The sequence below is a fragment of the Eptesicus fuscus genome, chromosome 17 (assembly GCF_027574615.1).
Source record: "Eptesicus fuscus isolate TK198812 chromosome 17, DD_ASM_mEF_20220401, whole genome shotgun sequence".
Taxonomy (NCBI): domain Eukaryota; kingdom Metazoa; phylum Chordata; class Mammalia; order Chiroptera; family Vespertilionidae; genus Eptesicus; species Eptesicus fuscus.
The window spans coordinates 37,037,896-37,061,505 of record NC_072489.1 but is presented as its reverse complement, the minus strand read 5'-3'; the positions used below and the strand labels follow the sequence as shown (position 1 = coordinate 37,061,505).

Here is a 23,610-nt window from a genome sequence, read left to right as displayed (position 1 = left end):
AAACCCCACCCAATTCTATTTTAAACACCCAGTCAGGAGTTGGGTACCAAAGCATGAGAATAATAAGGGTTCTACAAAGTCTGGAAATTTAGATGTTTTTAGTCGTTCTATATGGCTCAGAAACCTCAATGAAATTGATATATGTTATTCCTGTTGTTTCCAACTTAATGCTGTCTTCTGCTCTTGTCAGCTGGAACCTAGTGCCCACATGATTTGCTTGTTCGCTCTTCCAAAAGAAGGTAGATTGCTACAAATGTTGATTTTAATTTAGGTAATTTAAATCACTAGACAAAACAATGTTTATATTATTTTTTCTAACTGTTCTTTTTTGTTATGCATCCTCAACACAACTTACTGCCTTTGTTACAACTCTTACTTATTGACTGTGAAAGTGCTGTACCAAGACTACCAGAGGAATCTGTTGATTATACAAAGCTGGGTTTCCTAAACTTGCTCAGTAAGCACCACCTTGACAGAATTTCAGAAGGGTTTTCTCAGAAGGAGGGAAGTTAAGAGTATTTAAAATTTTGGAGGCTGAGCTTCGTCACAGGGTGGTTTTAGGATAGGAATTAGTAAGCCAAGTTTGGGCCCGGATTGGTTAAATTTGTAAAATTGGTCTCTTCTGGAATAGTCAGTGGTCTCAACTTGGAACACAGGAATTCAGGCCAAGTTCCCATTAAATTTGTCTGTAACAGCATTGCCCAATAGAAATGTACTGCAAGACACAGGATAATTTAAAATTTTCTAGTAGCACATTTAAAAAGTAAAAAGAAACAGGTGAAATTAATTTTAATAATATATTTTATTCAACCTGCAATATACAGAATATCATTTCAACATGCGATCAATATAAAAATTATGGAGACATTTTACATTTTTATTGAACTGTCTTCGAAATCCAGTGTATTTTAGTTACACCTACATCTCTCAGTTCATTTTAGCCACATTTCAATTGCTCGCTCTCTCTCTCTCTTCTCTCTCTCTATATATATATTTTATTTTTTGTATTAGTCTTATGCATGTATTTAGTCTTATCTTAGAAGAAATGGGTCTGAATGAGCTGTTGTTTAAAACAGTTTGATCTTAATTTGTGTTTTATGTCATGATTTGGCACAGTTTATCTGTACTGAAAGTAATGGTATAGTTTGATAATTTGTGGTTTCTGTTTCATTTCTCACGTTTATGCATAAATCTGTAGTCTTTATTAGCATGCCATTATTTACAAAACATATAGAGAGATACAATATATAATTAGAAGAGGAATATAAGTGTTTTCTTGTATGCTTTATAAACTACCTCCTAGAGCAAGTATGTCAAAATCGCGGCCCGTGGGCTGCAATGCCTCATTTATTTGGCCTATGTTAGCTTTTGAGTTTGACATGCTTATGCTAGAGTAAGCCTTTGCTTCCAGTAGGTAGGATGTTTCATCAAATTTTCAGGTATTGAAAATTGTCAGGTATTTTGAACAACAAATACTTCCCAGAAATGGCCGAGTGTATATATATTGTAGTGCCAGTGTTTCTGTTAATTTTGTGTGGTGCTTTCTTTAGTTGACAAAAGCATTTTACATATATTTTCATTTGTTATCCCTTAAAGATATTCCCAGATATTCTTTCACATTTTATTTTATTTTTTTTCTTTCACATTTTAAATAAAATTGCTTTTATATAGGATAGATGAGTTGTTAACAAAATCATAAAATTATTCAAATGAAAAGTATATTTAAAAGCCCTCTATATCCATTGAAGTTTTGTTCATACCTACAGTTTTTCCAAGTGACTACAGAGTGTTCAAAAGTTTAGGTATTACTCCTTATAATGTATATGGTGTGTGTGTGTGTGTGAGAGAGAGAGAGAGAGAGAGGGAGAGATTTTTCCTCATTTCTTTTGGCCTTCAACAAATTTCCTCTTTTCCATTATTTCAAAATAATTGATGTAGATTTTTCACATGCCATATATATTTATATTCAGTGCCACTTAATTTTATGCAGTTTATTTGCCACTTGCCTTTTTCACAATTCCATAGTTGCCCCCTGTAAATTATGCCTGACTTTACCTTGGTTCATTATTACTTCATGAAAACAGAATTGAGGTTCATGCTGAACTTCCATACCAGGGTATGTGACTACTATCACTTTCCTGCGTGATGACAGAGGAGGATGGCACCCATTTGTTTATTTTCTTAATGCTTATTTGGTGCTTTACAAATATTATCTTCCTAACATCCATATAAGGAGAATATTATTATCCACATTTTTCATATGAGAAAACTGATCCACAGGGAGGTTAATTAGTCCAATCCTATTGAAATTTGAGTGCTTATGATGTGCTGTGATTTATGAAATTTTACTTTAAAAATTCACTGCAGAGCAGTACAGCATTCTAATTCTGGCTACCACTGGTCATTCCCTTGAAAAGACTGATTATCTTGTGTATACAGTTGAACAAATAGCGAGTTCTGTCTGCTTTTTTCCTTTTCATTTTTTCTTGGCTTTTCTCTCCTTTTTTCTTCCTCAAATTCTTTATTGAAATTCCATTTTTGAGTCTTTGCTTTTAGAAGATTGTATATACACTATAGTGTCATTGAATGAGAATATAACCACAACACTCCAAGTCTGCTTGCTTGTATTTAGCTCTTCCTCCAGAAGACATAATACATCCCATGGATAGAAGAGCCCATGGAGAGAGGAATACTATGTATTTATGTTTATATACTTATACTAATCCCCCCTATACACGAGGTATGTTTCAAGACCCCCAGTGGATGACTGAAACTGTGGATAGTACCAAACCATATATATACTATGCTTGTTCCCTTATACATATATACCTATGATGGACTTTAATTTATAAATTAGGTACAGTAAGAGGTTAGCAATAATCCTATCTAATAAAAAAGTAATATGCAAATTGACTGTTATTCCAACACACAAGATGGCTGCCCCCATGTGGTCAAAGATGGCTGCCACAAGATGGCCAGCAGGGGAGGGTAGTTGGGAGGGACCAGGCCTGCAAAAGAGGGCAGTTGAGGGTGATCAAGCCTGCAGGGGAGGGCAGTTAGGAGTGACCATGCTGGCAGAGGAGGGAAGTTGGGGGGTACCAGGCCTGTAGGGGAGGGCAGTAGGGGGACCAGGCCTGCAGGAGAGGGAAGTTGGGGGCAATCAAGCCTGCAGGGGAGGGCAGTTAGGGTTGACCAGGCTGGCAGAGGAGGGAAGTTGGGGGCGACTGGGCCTGCAGGGAAGGGCAGTTCGGGGGGACCCAGTCCTGCAGGGGAGAACAGTTAGGGGGGACCAGGCCTGCAGGGGAGGGCAGTTAGGGGTGACCAGGTCTGCAGGGGATGGCAGTTTGGGGGGACCCAGGCCTGCAGGGGAGAGCAGTTAGGCATCAATCAGACTGGCAGGGGAGTGATTAGGGGGTGATCAGGCTGGCAGGCAGAGCGGTTAGGGGCAATCAGGAAGGCAGGCAGGCGAGCAGTTGGGAGCCAGCAGTCCTGGATTGTGAGTAGGATCGGGCCTAAACAGTCAGTTGGACATCCCTTGAGGGGTCCCAGATTGGAGAGGGTGCAGGCTGGGCTGAGGGACACACACCCCCGTGCACGAATTTCGTGCACCGGGCCTCTAGTAACTAATAATAAAATAGAACAATTATTACAGTATGTTGTAATAAAGGTTATGTGAATGTAGTCTTTCTCTCAAAAGGTCTTGCTGTACTGTACTCACCTTTTCACTTAAAGGAAACCCTTTACAGCTTCTCTGTCATATGTCTGCATTGTCAGCATCATTACTCTTCTGCTTCGGGGCCATTATTAAGTAAAATAAGGACGACTCGAACACAAGCTCTGTGATACCAAGACAGTCAATCTGACAACCAAAACGGCGGCTTAGTGAGGTAGCATATATGGCGCGGATGACACTGGACAAAGGGATGATTCATGCCCTTGGCGGGATGGAGTAGGGCAGCACAAGGTTTCATCACACTACTCGGAACAGCGAGCAATTAAAAACGTATGAATTGTTTATTTCTGGAATTTTCCATTTAATATTTTTGGGCTGCGGTTGACTGCGGATAACAAACCGCCAAAGGTGAAACCATGAATAAGGGGGATGGCTGTATTTGTGTGTGTGTGTGTATAAATTTTCTTACTTTGGTACCTCACTCTTTAGGCAGTAAATGTTTCCACAACACTTTGGGAATAAAATTTTTGTCAGTTGAATCAGTTTAAGAACCTTCAAATAGGAGGTCCTACTTTAATTACTTTTATGAGCAAACTAGAGGCCTGGTGCACGAATTCGTGCATGGGTGGGGTCAGCCAGCCTGCCCCCATCAGGGTGATTGGACCAGGGGGAGGGGCCGTGGGCAGGCCAGCCCCGCCCCTGATCTGGGTTGGGGGGGTGATGGAGGTGGGGCCGCCCCTCCCCCCACGCTGATTGGGGTGGGAGGGTCAATTGGGGGCGGGGCCAGCCAGGGGAGGGGCCGCAGGGAGTTGGCCCTACGGCCCCGACCTCTGGTTGAACTCCTGGTTGAGGGGACAAGTTGCATATTAGCCTTTTATTATATAGGATTATTACTTCAAGTTTTTAACTTAAGTAAACTGTTTCCCCCAAATAGGGTTTGACACATAAATTGTAGTTAAGAAAATAAAAACGGTAGTTGTTTTTGTGTTTTTTTTTTTGGTTAGTCTTGTTAATAGGTATGAAAGAGATTTAAAATTATAGACTAAAAAAAAAACCACACCAGAATTATTTACCTTTTTGCTTTCCTTTCCATTGTCCCTGGGAATTCAACTTAATGAATAAGAAACAATAATATAAGAAGGTACACTTCTCTTTCACAACCCCACACTCCCACACACCAGGATGAGTAGAACAATAATGGTTAGGTAGTAACAGAAATGAGAATTATTAACTAGGAATGATTCTTATCCTAGAGGCAGAAGAGCACAATGGTTTTTAAGGCTCTGAATTGCCTGGGTGACTCCTGTCTTGGATACTTTTTGTGTGACATCTTTGAGCCTCAGTTTTCTCATTTGTAAGATGGGATAATAATAGTATTTATTTCCATAGGCTTTTGTGAGGAGGAAATGAGATAAAACATTTAAAGTGCTTAAATCAGTACTGGGCACACAGCCAGTATCGATCAGTTCTATTATTTAATTCCAAGAATTTTTGACAGCCCTGTTGTTGATTTAATAAGAGGAGAAAGGTTCTGGGATATGTTGAAGTGGATAGGGCATGCTAAGTAAAGCTCAAAAGAAGAGCTTAATGAGGTTCAGATGAGCAAGGATGTGAATGAAAATGCTTTGTGAGATGTGAAGTACTCTTTATAAATAACAAGTAATATGAGGAAATTAGATTATTTGTAGCCTTAGTTATGCTGGAAAGTGAATATTTACAGATCTAGCTCCAATGGATAATGGTACTATTTCCCTCCAGATCCTCAAAATTGAATACCAGGGGAAAGATTTAAAGCCACACACAAAAAAAGTTTTAAAAAGAAAGTTGGACTCTCTTACAGTAGAATATTATCTATACACAAATTAACTTGATTGGTCTTGGAGAAAGGGTTTGCTAAGCCACATCCTTAATGTTAATAGTATTTTACAAATTAAGTCTTATCTATTTATAGCCTATAGCCTATCTGTCCTTTGTAGGATTTCTTACTGGGTCCTTACCAATTTCTCGAGGAGGTGGGGCCTCGGCACCTATGCAAGTCTCTGTGCCCTGGCCTGCCTTTTCTGGAAGCCTTTGATCTCTCTGTTTTCGTGCTCCCGCAGTTCTGAGCACACGGCTCTGTCATTGCATTTCCTGCATTATGGAGTAATTAGCTATAAACTGGACAGCTGGCTTCTTGTGGACAGAGTCTGTGCGTCACTTAACTTTTTAATCTTTAATGGCCTGGCGTATTAAAGTTCCCCAAAAATATATGAGGCATAAATAAAGAAAGAGTAAAAACAGCCTTTGGCACACTTGGCAAAATTTTGTTAGCACCAAGACTTGAAAGTATTAAAGAAAGATGTTCTTCTAAAAAATACTCTGTGCTACAGACGTTTTTTTAAAATTCTGATTGAACTTCCCATAATGAAATTACTACATTTTACTTTACTGTATGATCTGTAAAGTACCTTAATGTAGCATTACTAGAATGACACAGGCTTCATTTTGAAGTTAAATTTTTTAACCTCCCAAATGCCAACTATTTTAATAAAATGCAGATGCTTTGCATTTTATTTTTCTTAATACTCTTTTTTTAAAAATTGATTTCAGAGAGAGGAAGGGAAAGAAAGGGAGATAGAGATAGAAACATCAGCGATGAGAGAGAATTATCCAAGGGCTGCCTCCTGCATGCCCCCTACAGGGATTGAGCCCTCAACCCTAGCATGTACCCATACCAGGAATCGAACCATGACCTCCCCTGGTTCATGGGTTGATGCTCAACCACTGAGCTACACCGGCCAGGTGCTTTGCATTTTAGATGCTTTAACATCTAAAAAAAAAATGCGATAACATTTTAAAGGGAAAATTAGGTTAAGGATTTATAAACATACAAAGTTCTTTTCTTCCTGGAATGCTTATATAACAAATAATTTGTGTCTTCTTCAAGAACACCTGATTTGTATTAAGAACTAAATTTAAAATTTTCCTCATCTGTAAAATAGAGGTTGTAATTACCTACCTCATAGGACAGTTGTAAAGGTTAAATAGGATAATCCAAGTAAAGTACTCCGCCCAGGGTCTGGCATATGTTAACCATCCATCATATGTTAGCTATGACTTGTTACATGACAATGAGATGTGTTATGAAAAGCAATATAGACATCCATTTTCCTCTCCCCAGAGGCAGATTGGTAGCTAATCTTATAAACCAGCTTTGTTTTATGTCAGAGATGGGCTGGGCAAAGGGGGTTAAGGAGTAAGCCTGTTCAAATTTAAAAATAATGAAACTTTAGAAATGGTTAAGACAGTCTGGGCTTTTGACCGTATGATTCTATTCCATTTGTTTGGTTACTTAATTTATTTTTATTATTGGTCTCATCTGGAATCAGAATTGGACAATAAATCTGAGATGCAGGGGTTTTTGTTTGTTTTCCCTTCTCCTTCTCAGAGAAAAAAAAAAAAAAAAAAGGTTCAGAAACAAACAAACAAAACTCCTGTGCTCTCTCCCTCTGGTCCCAGCCCATCACATTGGAGTGAGTTTTGTTTTTGGCACTCGCCGGGTTCCCTGCTGAAACATAGACACACGTACACATTTGTGACCTCTTCAGTGGTGGCCAGGGAGGGACTGTGAAGAACTACAGTTCATAGCTGTTAATCTGTGTGTGCCCTGGGCGTGGCATGGCATTGTCTGTTGGCTTCTCAAAGAGGGAAGAGCCCTAGACGGCTGCTAGTCCAAATTGGCACGGTGTTGTTGCTTTATGGCTTTCGTTGCTGGAGGACCATTTGCATAAAAGCAGCTGTGTTTTGCCGCTCACTTTTTAAATACAAGGATCATAGAGGATCACAGGGGGTCTCAGCAGACACATCACAGTCCCCATCAGATTCTGGTGAACCTGTGAATTCTGCTGTGTATCTCCTCACCTCACCATTCAAGTCGAACCACAACTGAAATGAACAGGGGTAGGGCAGACTTTGGTGTTTATGCATATAGGTATCTTTTATGGTCTCGTAATGCTTCTAGGTAGATGCTGGAGCACATCATTCTTTTTTTTAAATAATATATTTTATTGATTTTTTACAGAGAGGAAGAGAGAGGGATAGAGAGTTAGAAACATCGATCAGCTGCCTCTTGCACACCCCCACTGGGGATGTGCCCGCAACCAAGGTACATGCCCTTGACCGGAATCGAACCTGGGACCCTTGAGTCCGCAGGCCGACGCTCTATCCACTGAGCCAAACCGGTTTCGGCTCATTCTTAAAATGTGTCATGGTTATAAATGGGATGGGTTGGGTCTCTGAAGGACACAGTACCTCACTGTAAGACAAGAATCTCTGGGATTTAAAAAAAACCTCATCAGAAACAATGGGGAGACATGAGAAGATGCTGTTTGTGGTAATATGGCCAATAACTGCTTGTAACTCTCTGAGGAGCATTAAAGACACTCAGAAACGTAAATGACACATGTGACAACGGATGGCATTAGTTATTTGACTGGCATTAGGGTTGTCTTTTGAGCTTTACTGCTCTCTGGGTTAGGTGTAGTTAGTGGCTGGGTCCTTTAGTGGCTCCTGAATGGAACAGCTGAAGTCAAGACTTTGCCATCCTTGAGTCATAGTTCAAGAAGGTTCTTAGGTGTTATGTCCTATACCTAAAGTAAATGATTTGCAGGTGATGTGATAGTTCCTGCTAAAACCTTAGAAAATTTTAAAGAAATAATAGCTTTATCCTATATAATAAAAGGGTAATATGCAAATCGACCAAATGGCGGAATGACCGGTCGCTATGATGCGCACTGACCACCAGGGGGCAGACGCTCAACGCAGGAGCTGCCCCCTGGTGGTCAGTGTGCTCCCACAGGGGGAGTGCCGCTCAGCCACAAGCCAGGCTCATGGCTGGCGAGCGCAGCGGCAGTGGCAGGAGCCTCTCCTGCCTCTGCAGCAGCGCTAAGGAGCAGGCCTAAGCTGTCAGTCAGACATCCCCTGAGGGCTCCCAGACTGCGAAAGGGCGCAGGCCAGGCTGAGGCAACCCCGCCCCCCCTCCTCCAGTGCATGAATGTGGTGCACCAGGCCTCTAGTTGAGATATAATTCACATGCCAAGATGTGAATTACGCATTGTATACTTTAGGTGGGATCACCCTTTTAAAGTATACAGTGCAGTAGCTTTTAGTGTATTTACACAATTATGTGTCAGTCATCACTATCTAATTCTAAAACATTTCATCGTCCTGAAAAAAAACCCATGCCTATTAGCAGTCAACCTCCGTTTCCCTCCTGACTTACCCAGCCCTATACTATGACCAATCTACTTTCTGTCTCTATGAATAAGTTGCCTATTCTGGACATTTCACATAGTTGGAATTATACATGACCTTCTTTGTGACTGGCTTCTTTCACTTAGCATAGTGTTTTCAAGGTACATTCATGTTACAGCACATATTAGTACTTCATTTCTTTTTATTGCTGAATAATATTCTATTGTATGGATGTACCACAATTTGTTTACCCATTCCCCAGTTGATTGGCATTTGGGTAGTTTCTCGTTTTTGGAAATTATGAATAAAGTATTTTTCTAAAGTTGTTATAAACATTTGTGTACAGGTTTTTGTATGGACATGTGTTTTTATATTTCTTGGGTAAATACTTAGGAGTGGGGTTGCTACATTGTAACAGTATATGTTTAACTTTATAAGTAACTCCCAAATTGTGGTGTTTTGTTTTTTTTTTGAAATAGCGATACCATTTTGCATTTCCACCAACAATTTCTGAGATTTCTGGTGGTTCCTTGTTCTAGTCAGCATTTGGAATTGTCATGATGGGGTTTTCTTTGTTGTTGCTGTTTTTAGTAATTCTAGTAGGTGTGCAGTTCTTCGCTAGTTTCAGATGAAAATCTTGCAATATGAAACCATCATATTAGGAAAATTTAAATGTAAAGTAGGCATTTATTTACTGAATATCTATTATGTGCCAGGCCCTCTGCTAAATGATGGGACTATGGAAGAAATAAGACACATCTCTGCTCTCATAGCAGTGAGTTTATTGAGGATAACAGGTATGTAAAGAAGAAATTCTAATAGGTTGAATCATTGCTATAACTGGAGCTAAAATATTGGGGTGGGGAAGGGAGAGGCCAACTATACCTAGAAGTGGTCAGCTTTGTGGAAGGATTTTGACATTTATGATCAGTTAAAGAGAAAACAGTATGAGGAGCTGCGTGTACCTTTGCATAATGTTCCAAGATAGGTTTTGGTTGCAAAGGTCAAGCTTCCCTTACATTATCTTGTCTAATAAATCAATGCCTCATAAGCTGCTCGGGATAATATGCTGGCTAACAACCTTGTGATTTGGAGCAACACCAGGTAGTCTCATGCATAATAACCAGGGAAAGGGCAACTTTAATTTTTGTAGTTTCATTTTAAAAATATATTTTTATTCATTTCAGAGAGGAACGGAGAGGGAGAGAGCGATAGAAACATCAGTGATGAGAGAGAACCACCGATGGGCTGCCTCCTGCAATGCCCCACACTGGGGATCGAGCCTGCAACCCGGGCATATGCTCTGACCGGGAATTGAACCTCTTGGTTCATAGGTCGACACTCAACCACTGAGCCATGCTGGCTGGGCTTGTGAAGTTTCTTGAAGCCTACTCTTCTGTATCCTCCTTCCTTCCTAGGTCTGTCTCAAACCTCGATCTCACTTCTGTCTTTTACCTGGCACACTACTAAACTGTCTAATCTCTCCTTTTTTTTTTTTAAGTGCCTATGTACTTAGCTCTGAATTGTTTACCACAGTCAGAAGTTGTAGCAACAGGCTTTGGACTTTTTGTCCAGTTGACCCCTTCAGCATTCACCTGGCTAGATTTGGCCTCAGTAGTGTAGGTCATTTCAGGTGAATGCATGATTCCAAGGGCCATCTTTCCCTGTGTCTGATGAACTGGGCCTCTTATCTGACCTGCATGGCAAACCCGTGAGAAGAGCTGTGACGGAAGATTGGGGATGGCAGGGAACAAGAAGAGACTAGGTGAACATTGCTGGGCTGTGCTTCAGGCTGTCATGCTCATCCAACTCCTGAGCCTCTTTCAGAGCAGTTGAACCTATCCTCTTGCTTGTTTTATAAACTTCTCGGACTCCTTTGCTTGGTTTGCTGTTCTATAGCAAGGGAAAATACAATCTGATGAGAAGGTTCAAGTAATTGGAATTAGTCATCCTCAAGAAGAAAAAGATAAGGAAGTTGTCATTTCCTATTACACTATCATCTTACTCCAGACTATATTGAGGGTTCTTGAGAATTTCTTGTATGGAGGACTGGGTTTAACAATAGTTTTAAAGAAGATTAAAATTCACAGAAGGTGGTGATCAATGAATTACTCTTTTCTTTGGACAGAAAAGGGAGAACGGTTCAACTTCCTGAGGACCTTAAGTTAGATATAAGGAGCATTTGCTTGCTATTGAGTGATTGAAGGAGAGTCTACAATCATGTTTTCCAAAAGGTTACATATGTAGTGCTAGTCTTATTTGGGATAGTTAAAACGTAACCATTGACTAGAGAACTTAATGCTTACTGAAGCTAGGATGAAAATCTGCATTTGAAAGTTATTTTTTCCCTTTCCCCTGAGGTTCATGACATAGGTTTTCCTTTATTTGGAAAAGGTTTTAATCTTAGGGTGATTGTATGTCAAGCTGTTTAGTACTATAGTAAAGTTCAGTTATATATAGGAACTTCATGCTTTTGATAGGTTCTGACAAATAATAGCAGTGATTGGTTTAGAACAGTGGTCGGCAAACTCATTAGTCAACAGAGCCAAATATCAACAGTACAACGATTGAAATTTCTTTTGAGAGCCAAATTTTTAAAACTTAAACTTCTTCTAACGCCACTTCTTCAAAATAGACTCGCCCAGGCCGTGGTATTTTGTGGAAGAGCCACACTCAAGGGGCCAAAGAGCCGCATGTGGCTCGAGAGCTGCAGTTTGCCGACCACGGATTTAGAACATTAAGTAAATGTCCTATCTGTTCTTTGTGGTACTTTTAAGCAGATTCTGTGCTTGAAATCACTACATGTTGAGCTTTTGGATGTGTACAGCCTTTTTGGTTTTTACACAGGCTGGCAAGTTTCATATATCCTTATGTTTCAATGTTAGTGGTGTCCTTCATAGAAAGCAGGGGTCAGGAAACTATTGTGCCAAAGTAGACCAAGCATGAAAGAGATGCAGTTAAAGGGCCAGAGCAGAAATGTTGAGAAAATTGGGGGATGGGAAAGATATCTCAAAATCAGAAAAGGTTTGCCCTGGCCAGAGTGGCTCAATTGGTTGGAACATCATCCCATACACCAAAAGATTGCAGATTTGATTCCAGACTGTGCTCTAAGGACGTTCATTGTACTGCCTCCCTGCCTGCCTGCCGCCTACTTCACCTTAAATCCTTTCATGAACATCCCCTTCAACCTAATCCTGACACAACCAGAGAGAGGCCTCTTTGACCCCACCCTGCCACCCTTACTGGCCCGTGGTCAATAATCCTTGTTGAACTGACAACTAGTTAAACTCAAGAAGGAGCTTGATCTATCCTCCAGCACAGACCTGGGCCTGCCTCTACCAGCCTTATCCCGCGCACCTGCCTTTTTCTCAGGGGAGAAATCCAGAACACGTTCTACCCTTTCTGGCTTATCTCCAGACATTTCCTCTCCTATAGATACAAGGGGTCAAGAGCATCTGGGAAAAAAAAAAAAAAGCAGCTCTGGAGCCGAAAGATATAAGTAATCATGGTGCCTACTCTGTGCTAGGCACTGTGTTATATGCTTTATAGCCATAATCTCAGACCTTACCACACCCTGTAGGGTAGGCATTGTCTCCATTTCACAGAGGAGAAAAACGAGGCTCACAAGGTCATGTAACTGCTCAGACTTCAACTGTTTGTCAAGTTCACAAAGCTGGTCAGAAGTCAGGATGGGAACCCAGGTCTGTTCAGTCCACACCAGTAACATGCCAATGTTCCTGCCCTGATCAGCTGACACGTGTGCAATGAACAATGAGGGTTTGGCTGGGAAGAAAGGGACACAAACATGGTGAAAAATCGAAAGGTGGCCCTGGCCCTGGCTCAGCTGCTCACTAGCCTACTGTGACCTTGTGCCATTTACTTAATCTCTCCAAGATTTAATAGTTTAATTTATAAAATGGGGATAAAAAAAAGTTACCTAACTTGTAGAGTTGTAAGGTAATGCATTTAGCATACTTAGAACAGTGCCAGGCGCATACTAAGTACTTGAATAATTTATTAATATATTAAGTCAAGCTGGGGGAAGAAAGAAAGCAGGGCTAATGAGCTGTAGAGTGGGGGTGGACTGCCTCTGTGTACAAGTAACTGATAACATCTGTCATTGGTTATATTCAGAGGAAAAGAGTCAGTAATGGGATGCATTATTTATAAATGCTCTAATACTTCCCGGTGTGTTTGCATGTTAAAAACAAGTGAAAAAGATGTTTTCCTTATTTTTCCTATATTGGGAAACAAAATGTATGGAAAAAAGATTAAGGAGATTAGTTGCCACTTGTAACTTTCGTTGTGGAAGGGTAAATTGTGGTTAACTTTGTTCTAGTCATAATTTCTGTGGAATTTCACTGCAGAATATTTCGTGTTTCTATCCTTTCTCTGTTTCTTTCAGGCTTCCTGGTTAATCCGTTATTTCAGCAATGCTTACTACCTGTAAAACAAAAGGGATACAGCAAATAGACATTGATGAGGCATCGCTAGAATTAATTTTAGGGAGAAATTAAGCCTCTCAGCACTGAAGTTTGTTCAATTAAGAAGCCTGGGCACCTTCTGTCATGCATTTCACACGCCATGCTGTGGAGCACTAGTGGACCTGGCTAGGCTAGCACCTGTGAACCTCTGGTCTTTGAGTCTGCAGCCCAGTACCGTGACAGGGCATCGCAGAAGTCTCTCTGTGTTCTCCCTAATATTCCAGTAGCCATCACTGTATAGATGCTTTGCAGTACATCCTGACTTTTAGCACTGAAAACAACCATCAAGAGAGAATTATTTTCACCCCTATTTTATGGAAGAAGATAATCAAGCCTTAAAAATTTGTGCAGAGTGACATGCCAGCATGTGGCAGAGCCAGGGTTTGAAAATCAGATGTCTGATTTCAGTGTTTGTGTTTTTAAAAACCAAACCACCAATTGTTTCTCTAATTCACAATCCACTGAAAGACTGCAAAGCTGATTTTTGGCCAAGTAGCCAGGCTTGTTTACTTGCTGATGCTGTCCTTCTAGTCCCTTCCCTTACTTAAATGCCCCATTTTACGAATCAGATTCATGAGTGTTAAAGGCTTACTTAACTTGAAGAATCATTCAGTCTAGTGGCTCTCAAATCTCTGCAATCACCCTGGACATTTATTCATTTCGTTTTAATTATGATTAAGTGGGTTTTAGCTGGGGACCAGGAACCTACGTTTAAACTGTTTTACATGGGATTTTGACATTCTGACCGGTTTGGGAACCACTTCAGATACACGAACCCTCTCCAAACATCCCCTCCAGTTTTCCTGACAGGTTGTCATCTAACATCTGATATTATCTTCTGACAGGAACTCACTACCACCTTAACAGGAAGATCATTTCATCAGTGATTAGGTGCAGTGCTGTGTTTCTAGAGAGCTTTCATGTAATATCCCGAATGGATTGGATTAATTTCTTGGACAGATTTTTATGCTCCTTGGTATTGGCGTTGAGGTCAGATCCAGACTTGCATCAACTCTGAACCTCATCTCCCTTGTGTAAAATGAGTGTGTTATGTACCTTGAAGAGTATATCAAGAATTAAATGAAAAAAAGAAACTGTCCTGACTGGAAAGATTCTCAGATGCCTTCAAACAGCCATTTCTTATAGTCCCTTCACTTTAGAAGCCTCTCTTCAAACAGCCCGGGAGGAGGTGTGGATGGGTATGATAGAAGGCTCCTAGACATTTATTATGGGATTGTCAGTGCCATAAATAGGTTGTCATTTTTTTTTTAACCTCTGGCTTTTTCTTTGGGCAAAGAATATGATACCTCTTATGGAGAAACATAAGCCTGCATTTCTGGAAATTCAGCTTTATTCCTTAACTAATTAAAGTTTCCACTGATAACTTGAACCCAAAGCAAAACAAATGATCTCCAGGAAGAACTTAAAGGTAAAGGAAAGGACCCTCTTAAATTATGTAGAGACCAAAATGGAGAAATAAAGAAAATATTCCATGTTTCTTTCTTATCCAACAGTAGGAACAGATAACTGATGAGGGTTAAAAGAAAAAAAAATGGTTGGGGTGGGGGAATGCATCAGTAAACTAAGAAATATTGGCTACTTGCTCTCTGGCACACACAATGTGCCTAAAATAAATACTAAGTAATTTCAACCTAATTCTAACAGGATCCCATTTTACTAGCGAGACTACTGTGGCCATTGAGAATGACTAAGACAAGCCTTACATCTGGTCACATGACAGGTTCATATTCAAGACACCTAGGACTTTATAGAATGGGAGTTTAAAAAATAATTATAATACACACATACACAAATATGTGCTCTTTAGGAAATAGATGTGACTTAGTTTCCATTGTACTGCATACATTCCTCTGTCAGAACACCTGCCATACTCTTATTTTAATTGGTTATGTCCCTCTCTGCTAGTTACTTGCAAACAGGGACTAGGCTACAGCATTTATTTCTGAACTACCAGGGCCTAGTAGAGTAGTGGCCCTCAACTTGCGCATAGAAGGTTTGTGAAGTCTGTGCCCCCCACCCCTACTCCTCATCTATGAGTTGTTGGTTGTTTTTTTTTAAAGGATAGGGTTGCAGAGATATTAGAAATAATGTAGCTCAATCCTCTCATTTGTATAAAGGGAGGAATTTCAGGCACAGCCTGGAGAGGTGGGTCATAATGTTCACCAAAGCCCCAATTGTTTATAGAGTTGTTCTAGCACTCTTGCCTCTGGTTCTTAGTTCAGGGCTCTTCCTAGGACCTGCATGCGTTCATGCTGCACTCATTTACCCAATAATCCTCTGAGTTCTTTATGCTCACTGCCGAAATGTCACCTCCCTTTTTGCTTCCCTGGATAGGTATACAGCTAGGCTGTGTACCAGAGACCAGAAGAAAACAGCTTTCTAATAGTTTAAGACAAACCTGGGAAATGGTCATTGTAGCTGAGGTTTTTAACTATCGTATTATGTCATACTCATCATGTCATTCTGGTATTCATAGGAGAGGATAAGTGATCATTTGCAAGGCTGGATAAACTGGTCAAGATCCCGAGAATAATCTCTCATTGCTATGGTTTGTTTTGTATGGTTACTGAGGTGTATGTTTATCTTGCTTTTCTTTTCTTTTTTAAAAAAATATATTTTTATTGATTTCAGAGGAAGGGAGAGGGGGAGAGATAGAAACATCAATGATGAGAGAGAATCACTGATCAGCTGCCTCCTGCAACCCAGGATGTGCCCACCGGGGATCGAGCCTGCACCCAGGCATGTGCCCTTGGCCGGAATCGAACCTAGGACCCTTCAGTCCGCAGGTTGATGCTCTATCCACTGAGCCAAACCAGCTAAGGCTATCTTGCTTTTTAAAAATATATATGTTTTATTGCTTTTTTTACAGAGAGGAAGGAAGAGGGATAGAGAGCTAGAAACATCGATGAGAGAGAAACATCGATCAGCTGCCTCCTGCACACCTTTTACTGGGGATGTGCCCACAACCAAGGCACATGCCCCTGACCGGAATCGAACCTGGGACCCTTCAGTCTGCAGGCCGATGCTCTATCCACTGAGCCAAACCAGCTAGGGCTATCTTGCTTTTTTTTAAAAAAAATTGACTTCAGAGAGGAAAGGAGAGGGAGAGAGAGAGAGCCATAAACATTAATGATGACAGAGAATCATGAATCGGCTGCCTCCTGCACGCCCCACAGTGGGGATTGAGTCTGCAACCCAGGTATGTGCCCTGACTGGGAATTGAACCGTGACCTCCTGGATCATAGGTCTATGCTCAACCCTGAGCCACACCAGCCGGGCTGTCTCGCTTTTCTTAAACAAAAACCAATTAAATCTGTCCTCTAGTAATAAATTAGGCCATGGACTGCACTTCTTTTACACTCAGACTACTAAAAATAATTTGTAGGTGATGGTCTCCCATGGGCATGAGTGAAATGTGGTCGAACAATTATTTTTCTTTACTTAGTTTGCGTTAGCTGTCTGTTTTCAAAATGTTTTTGAATCTAACATGAAAACACTACCTTGGGTTAAACTTTTTTTTTTCATATGAATGCTTTTTCAAAAGGTAATTTTAGTACTTCGGACATGCTGTAATTTTTATAACATATACCTAATGTGTGGACCTTATCAGTATGGACCTTTTCAGTAATAAATATGAAAGATATGCAATAGAATTACATTGAAACTACAATCACGTTTTGTGGAAAGTAATTTTCAGGAAAGTAATTTTATACTTTTCAGGAAAGTAATGTTATACTGAGAGTTTTTAATTATGGTCTTCCTCCAGAGAAAAAAACAGCACCTCTGTTCATTTGAGTAGAGTCTTCACTTGACAGTGGATGCAGGGGGTGAAGGGCAGAGGGCAGAGCCAATTCACATGACTCTTAACTTTTGAATTTACTTTTTCAGTTCACTTGAGAAAAAGTCAGCCTGAAGTAGTGAGACATGGACATAAAAGACTACTAGGGAAAAAGGGCATAATTTAATTCATTATGGAAACTTGTGTTAAACGTAATGTTGCCAAGTCGTGATTCTTTTTTTAAATTCCAGCATTAATGTAAGTTTAGTGTCCTTCTGAAATAAGTCATTATTCTTAATGAAAAGAATGACTGTGTGTTTGTTATTAGAGCTATCTGGAACTTAGATTCATGTCATCAGTACCCGGCAAGAAGCACATGATATGGTATTGATTTTTGTGCAGTAATTTCATGTGTTGTCTTATTGTTCTGTGTTTTTATTTTCAGGACCGGAGTAGGCCCTATGACACTTTTAACTTGCACTCCTTGGAGAACTCCTTAATGGATATGATAAGGACTGATCATGAGCCTCTGAAAGGTAAACACTACCCTCCCAGTGGCCCACCAATGAGTTTCGCTGATATAATGTGGAGGAATCATTTTGCAGGTTAGGAATATTCATATGTCCATTCCTTGCTTGGTGTTTTTTAAACAAAAAAATCGGCTTTTTAATAATTGTGATTTTCGTTCTGTTTTGTTTGTTTTTTGTTTGTTTTTGTTTGCTTCTGTAAAGCATTGTGGAATGTATTTAAAGTTGATTTTTTTTAAAACCTGGGTTCAGCTACCTATGATTTTCAAGGTTGATGGCTTTAATCATAATGTCTGGCAGAAGCATGTGCTGGGCAAGCTGAAGTTGCAGTGGTAGCATGAGACCAGAAGCCACATTTTCTGGGCTTTGCATTTGGAATCCACAGCCGAACCTGGATAATTCATTTAAGTCCGAGTACTCTGCAAGGAAATAGGAGATTTAGTAAACCAGTCTCCAAAGACTACTTCAGAAAACTTCATACAAAAGGGTTTCGTTTTATTAAAATATAATCAATTTCCTAGTATAGGGAGGTAACACTACACAGACTTAAGAGCAGCCAGCGACCCGTTTGCATTCTCTCAGGCTAAAACATTAAGGAAAATGTCTTAAAATGTGTAAACGTTTTGGCTTAAATATAAGGCAGAAAGTCCCAGCGTCAGCAATATTAGGATTTCCTACTTTTACAACCCATGTAAATTCAGGATAGAGGCTGATGTTACACTCATAATTACAGCTAGTTCTTTTTATGGGTTATAGGACGTTTTAGGGGCCCCAAGGTATTTTTAAATACTGTAATGGAAATTTTCTGTTGAAATATCTACAGTGCTTGTGTTCAGAGCCTATGATCTGAGCACTGTGAAGAGTTAGGCGCAGGGATGTCCACCTTCTCCAAACCCTCCTGTCCTCTGGAGGGTGAGGAATTGGATCGCCTCTGTTCTCTGCAGGCTCTTATAGAGGGTATGAATGACTGTGAACACCTGATAGCCATTTCCTCCAGCCACACCAGGAATCCATTTCATCCTTTCCTTGTCACCCTCATGATTTTCTGCTGCGCTCCTCAATTTCCAGTGAAAAGAGAGTAGTTAACAGACTATAAAGAAAAGAAAGGATTTTGAGAAAAGCTATATTTTAAAGCCGTCAGAAGTAGGAAAAAAAAATCTCTCATTGATTCATTGTTATATTTAGTCACTGTTACCATGTCTGTCTTCAGTTGAGAGATTAGGTACAGGGCCATTTAAAGCATATTTCACTTAGAAGTGAGAATGATGTTAAAAAAGAAACCCATGATATTCACAGACTTTTGTGTTTTTAATATCTTCAAAGGCTGCATTTGTCTGCCTTCTCTACCTCGAACAGCTAGAAGTCTCTCCTAACCTAAAATATTCAGCCCTTGTCTTTATGCATATGTGTTTTAGCTTAGTCTGTATTCTTTTCATCCAGCAATAAAATATAAAAGGATATTAGATTACAGTCTGTAAAATAATTTTTCCAGAATTCTATGGATATTGTTTCAGTGGGTGCTATTGTGCCCTGCCTTTTGAGAGTAGCATGGTTAAAGTGTAAGGAGGGTACCTCACTATGGTGTAATGTAAATACCTGATTCCAGTTGTGGTGGCCTTTTTAAAAATTGCATGTCTAACTGCCTGTGCGTAAATTTTTTCACGACACTTGCAAATGTGAGGTTTCACCTATAAAAGCCTTCTGCACTGTACTTCTAGATATATGTCCTAAGAAATTGGAAGGCATTTAATATGCACTTTTTTACAGCCTCAATATAGTTGCAACTTCTCAGTTCATCATACCACCCACCTTGCTTTCCTTATGAGGGGACCACTTCCCAGGTTCAATTACATCATTGTGTCAGCATCCTCTGGTGAGGGTGTTTGAGCTTCCTGCTTCCCTTTTCCAGCTGGGAGACTGTTAGGTCTGACTTATAGCATCATGTGTTTGAACCTTATTATTTCTAGTAACATAATTATGAAGCTAGTATTTTAAAGGAAATATTTTAAGTAACGTTTGACTTTTAAAAAGGAGCAAATTATAATAACAAAAAGGTAATTAAAAATTAAAAGAAACATTGTGATGGTGTAGCCTTTATTTTTCTATTTCCCACATAATAAACATTATCCATGTTTTTATCCGGTCTTTATAATTTATTGTTAGGCCTTAACTTTGGACTCTTAGGTTGTTCCCAGCTTTTTTTTCTATTGTCGGTAATGCTGGGTGAGTTCTTGCACATTGTTTTTTCTCAAGGAAAATTCATATAGAGGGTATCTGGGTCTTAGATATAAACATCTAGTCAATTAAAAATCAAAACGTAAACATCTAGGTGAATTGCGCTTTAAGAGAAAGGTGATTGGGTAGGAGACCTACCAGTTGGCTTCTGGATGATCTGTCTAGAAACACTTCCCTCCACGCCATTCTGTTTTTCCTCTTATCTTTAGTATCCTCTTCTCCCACCTGAACATGGGAACACTATTTTGAGGGTCTCAGCACTCAAGTTATAGAGTCTATTGGTTTTTTATATACTTGCTTGTTTTGGTGTTTTCCTCCGGAGCTCGATTTTCTTTAGAAAATAATACATTCTTTCTCATTGTAAGGAATTCAAGTAGTACATAAAAACAAAAAGGAAGGTGGAAAAAATCATCTGAGACCTACTACCTAGAGATAACAAAAATTGTCTTTTTATTAACATTCTTTCAGACATTTTATATTCTCTGTAGAGGAGATGAAATTCCAACTCAGCCTTTCTGACTTTGCAGTCACTCAAACCTGTGTTTGAATTCCGGCTCTGCCTCTAGTTAGCTATTGATCTAAATAAATTAGTTAGCCTCTTTAAAGTCTTAGTGTCCTCATTGTTAAAATAAAGCACCTACTTCATAGAATCAGATCAAGTTCCTGACACTAGAACCTGTTCCATTGGTATCTATAATTTTTTTGCTGGCAGTGGTAATGGTATGCCTACTGCCTGGCCTGGGTAATAAATTAAACCTTTATATTCCTACAATGTTTCCTTCTAGGTAGACTGCAGCTAAATGCTGAAAGCTTGCAAATGCCAGTTGCCAAAGTCTTGTATTTCCCATATGTAAATAATGATTGTCATTATCAAAAACCACCAAAAGGAGAAAGGAAAAGAATCCTCCTAAGTTATGTTGGCTTTCCAAAATTGCATATCTGAATAATGTAAAGAAGTTATAATAGAATAGGATATCACAGTCATGAAAAATAACGTACCTCATGTATTTAAAGTGAAGGTGGTGAAAATATGTTCACAGTGATATTTCATCTTAGAAATGTATTCAGTAAGAAATTCCTTTGTTCAACTGTTCTCTTGATTCGGCGGGAAGAAAGGGTTAGTGGGAGAAATGATGAAATAGGAAGGTCAGGAAGTACTAAGATTTCTGTTTCCGTAAAAAGCTTTAACAGTTTTCCAGTTTTGTTTATATACGTAATACTAGGTCAGCGTTGGAAGTGTTTGTAGGAGATTTTAAAAGGCGCCCCCCTACCCCCCAGAGTAGTAAAGTAGTAGAGAAAAAGTCTAATTGGTCGTTCTTCACAGCACTCAGGAATGTCTTCTGCAGTGTTGATCAGATCACACAACCCTATTTAAGTAAAACTTAGACTGAATTTTGGCTTCTTAAAGATCTCAAATTACAGTTCTTGGTTATAACAGAGAAACATTTCATCATTACATTTGTCTCTTACCACATCTTACATATGACTTTTCCTAATGTTCACTTGAGATAATGCCTCCAAGAGATGAGGAGGAGAGTTTTGAGATGGGTGATGAACTAATGAAAACGGTTCCTTATTTCTTTTCTAAGTACAAAAGTCCTTGGGTTGGTGGAGGTGTGAGTGAGGCCTGAGCGGGAGGAATTGTTCCCTGCTCTCTTTCCTAGTGGACTGGAGGGATATTCAACTCTTCTCATAACTGTGAGGATTAATGGGATTTCTGGCATTGGGAATAAGGGATAGGGGAAAAGGTTCATCCCTATACCCTCCTTTCAGTGGTCCACTGACTTGCTACTAATGATGAGGATTCCTCTAGCCGCTGGGGAACCCCTATGAAAACCCAGGGTCATTAGGTTTGATTAATCATACCCTCCCTTAGGATTAAGATTCAAAGAAGACAAGGTACTGAGAGAGAAGAATAATAGGGAAATATCAACCACAGTGCATTGGGCAGTGGAGGTGACATTGAGAGACAAGGTCTTCTCTTCCTTCACCATTCATGGAACTGAAATTTGAGAAATGAAAAGAGCAGGTGTCAGTTGAGAACTGATCTTGAAGGGTTTGCTTTTCAAATATATACTCAAACTGGGGAAAAAATAGCTGTCTTCCGATAATAGTGCTTTAAAATTTAAATTTAAAATTTAAGTTGACAGAAATTTGGAAGGCATAGATGCCACCCCTTTGGTGTTATAGGGGCATTTTTATTTATTCATTACAATTTATATTTAGTGGCAGTTAGCCTTTCACAAAATTGGCCCTTTTTGTGGCGTGTTGAGGTTTCCTCGTTTTAGGAAAAGTGCACCTTTCATTACACTCAGTTTGTTCAGAAAAACATACTGTCTCTCTACTAACTTGAATCATTACTCTAGTTCTATTTTTGTGCTACCTCCCTTAAGCTCTTATCAGCTTATCTGGTATAAAGTTAGCAGATTCCACAAAGTTTTAGGGCACTGGTTCTGAATTAGAAAAAAGTGATTGTTCTTGTTCTATGTATAAGTTGAGTGATCTTTTTATAGGTACCTCCCATTAATTTGCCCAATGTTCCTTTCAGTATAGCAGTGTAATCACCTGAGAGGTTGTTTTTTCACCTGAGAATTTTGAAAGAAAAAGACTGAGTACTTTAATCTTGGGTACTACCTCCAGAAATTCAGACTTAATTGTTCCAGAGTATGGCCTGAAATGAGGAAATGTAGGCACATGCTAAAAATTACCCACTACTGGTATGCAAAGAAACTAGGATTTGACCTCAGGTCTAAGCTCACAGCTTTTGCTTCTTGGTTCTTTGGAACATATTTAGAATATTATAGTACCAATCTCTAATCATTTTTCCTTGAAAGGGATTTAAAAGACCATTTTATTGTATCCTTACATATCATATTATTACATCTTGTGGATACTTTCTCTGAAGGAATATACCTTCAACTTTATAGAGAAAAGTGGTAGGAAACAGAATCCAGTAGAATATTCGTTTTGTCTTATAACCTTTTCTAGAACATGGCACTCACATTATTCTGTTCTGGGAAGGTCTCTTGAAGAACTTGACTTTTTAGAGCAAATGGGGATGATTACAGGAAGATACAGCAGTTGTTCCCTATCACATAACATATTGCAGAAGTGAAAAGGTGACTTGCATAATTAAATATGAATTAATAAAAGTTCTAATTTTAATTTTGAACATATAAAAGTACAGCTTTGGTTGGACTCTGACACTTTGAATTATAGTAGAGGTAGTTTTATTGTTTTTTTTTAAATAACTGTCCTTTTAAATATGAATGTGAATTGAGCTTATGAGACTGATTTTTACAATCTGAATAACCATATGGAACCCTGTTCTCCAAACTCTCCCTCCATCCCCTCTTACCTCCATTTATCAGGCCCCGTGAGGTGGGGAAAGTGGGACACAGCCTCAGATTTCCACAGCATCATTCAACTCAGTAAAACCAAGTAGGCCTTCCAGTTTTCGAAACCTTATATTTTACACTATACTTAAAAGACAGCTAGCTGACAAGAACAATTTAAAAATAGCAGACCATGGACAGGTGACAAAATGTCACGCTGGCAGCACCAGACTGCATTAACAAAAATCACCAGATGTCACACACTTGATTCTATTTTTACAGCTGATTAAACAGCAGTGTTTGTTGGACAAAAGAAAGGAAAAAG

At 39.4% G+C, this 23,610-nt stretch overlaps 1 protein-coding gene across 3 annotated transcripts in view; it reads left to right on the top strand.

The window, feature by feature from the left end:
- The window catches only part of CPEB3 (cytoplasmic polyadenylation element binding protein 3), a 175,391-nt gene that overhangs the window by 48,768 nt on the left and 103,013 nt on the right, over window positions 1–23,610 (top strand). For 2 of the 3 annotated variants that reach the window (XM_028133196.2, XM_054729148.1), the window contains one exon: window positions 17,634–17,793. In XM_028133196.2, coding sequence (XP_027988997.2) covers window positions 17,634–17,793 — 160 coding nt within the window. The remainder of the gene's footprint in view (window positions 1–17,633; window positions 17,794–23,610) is intronic. The other variant, XM_028133198.2, reaches the window with a different exon arrangement.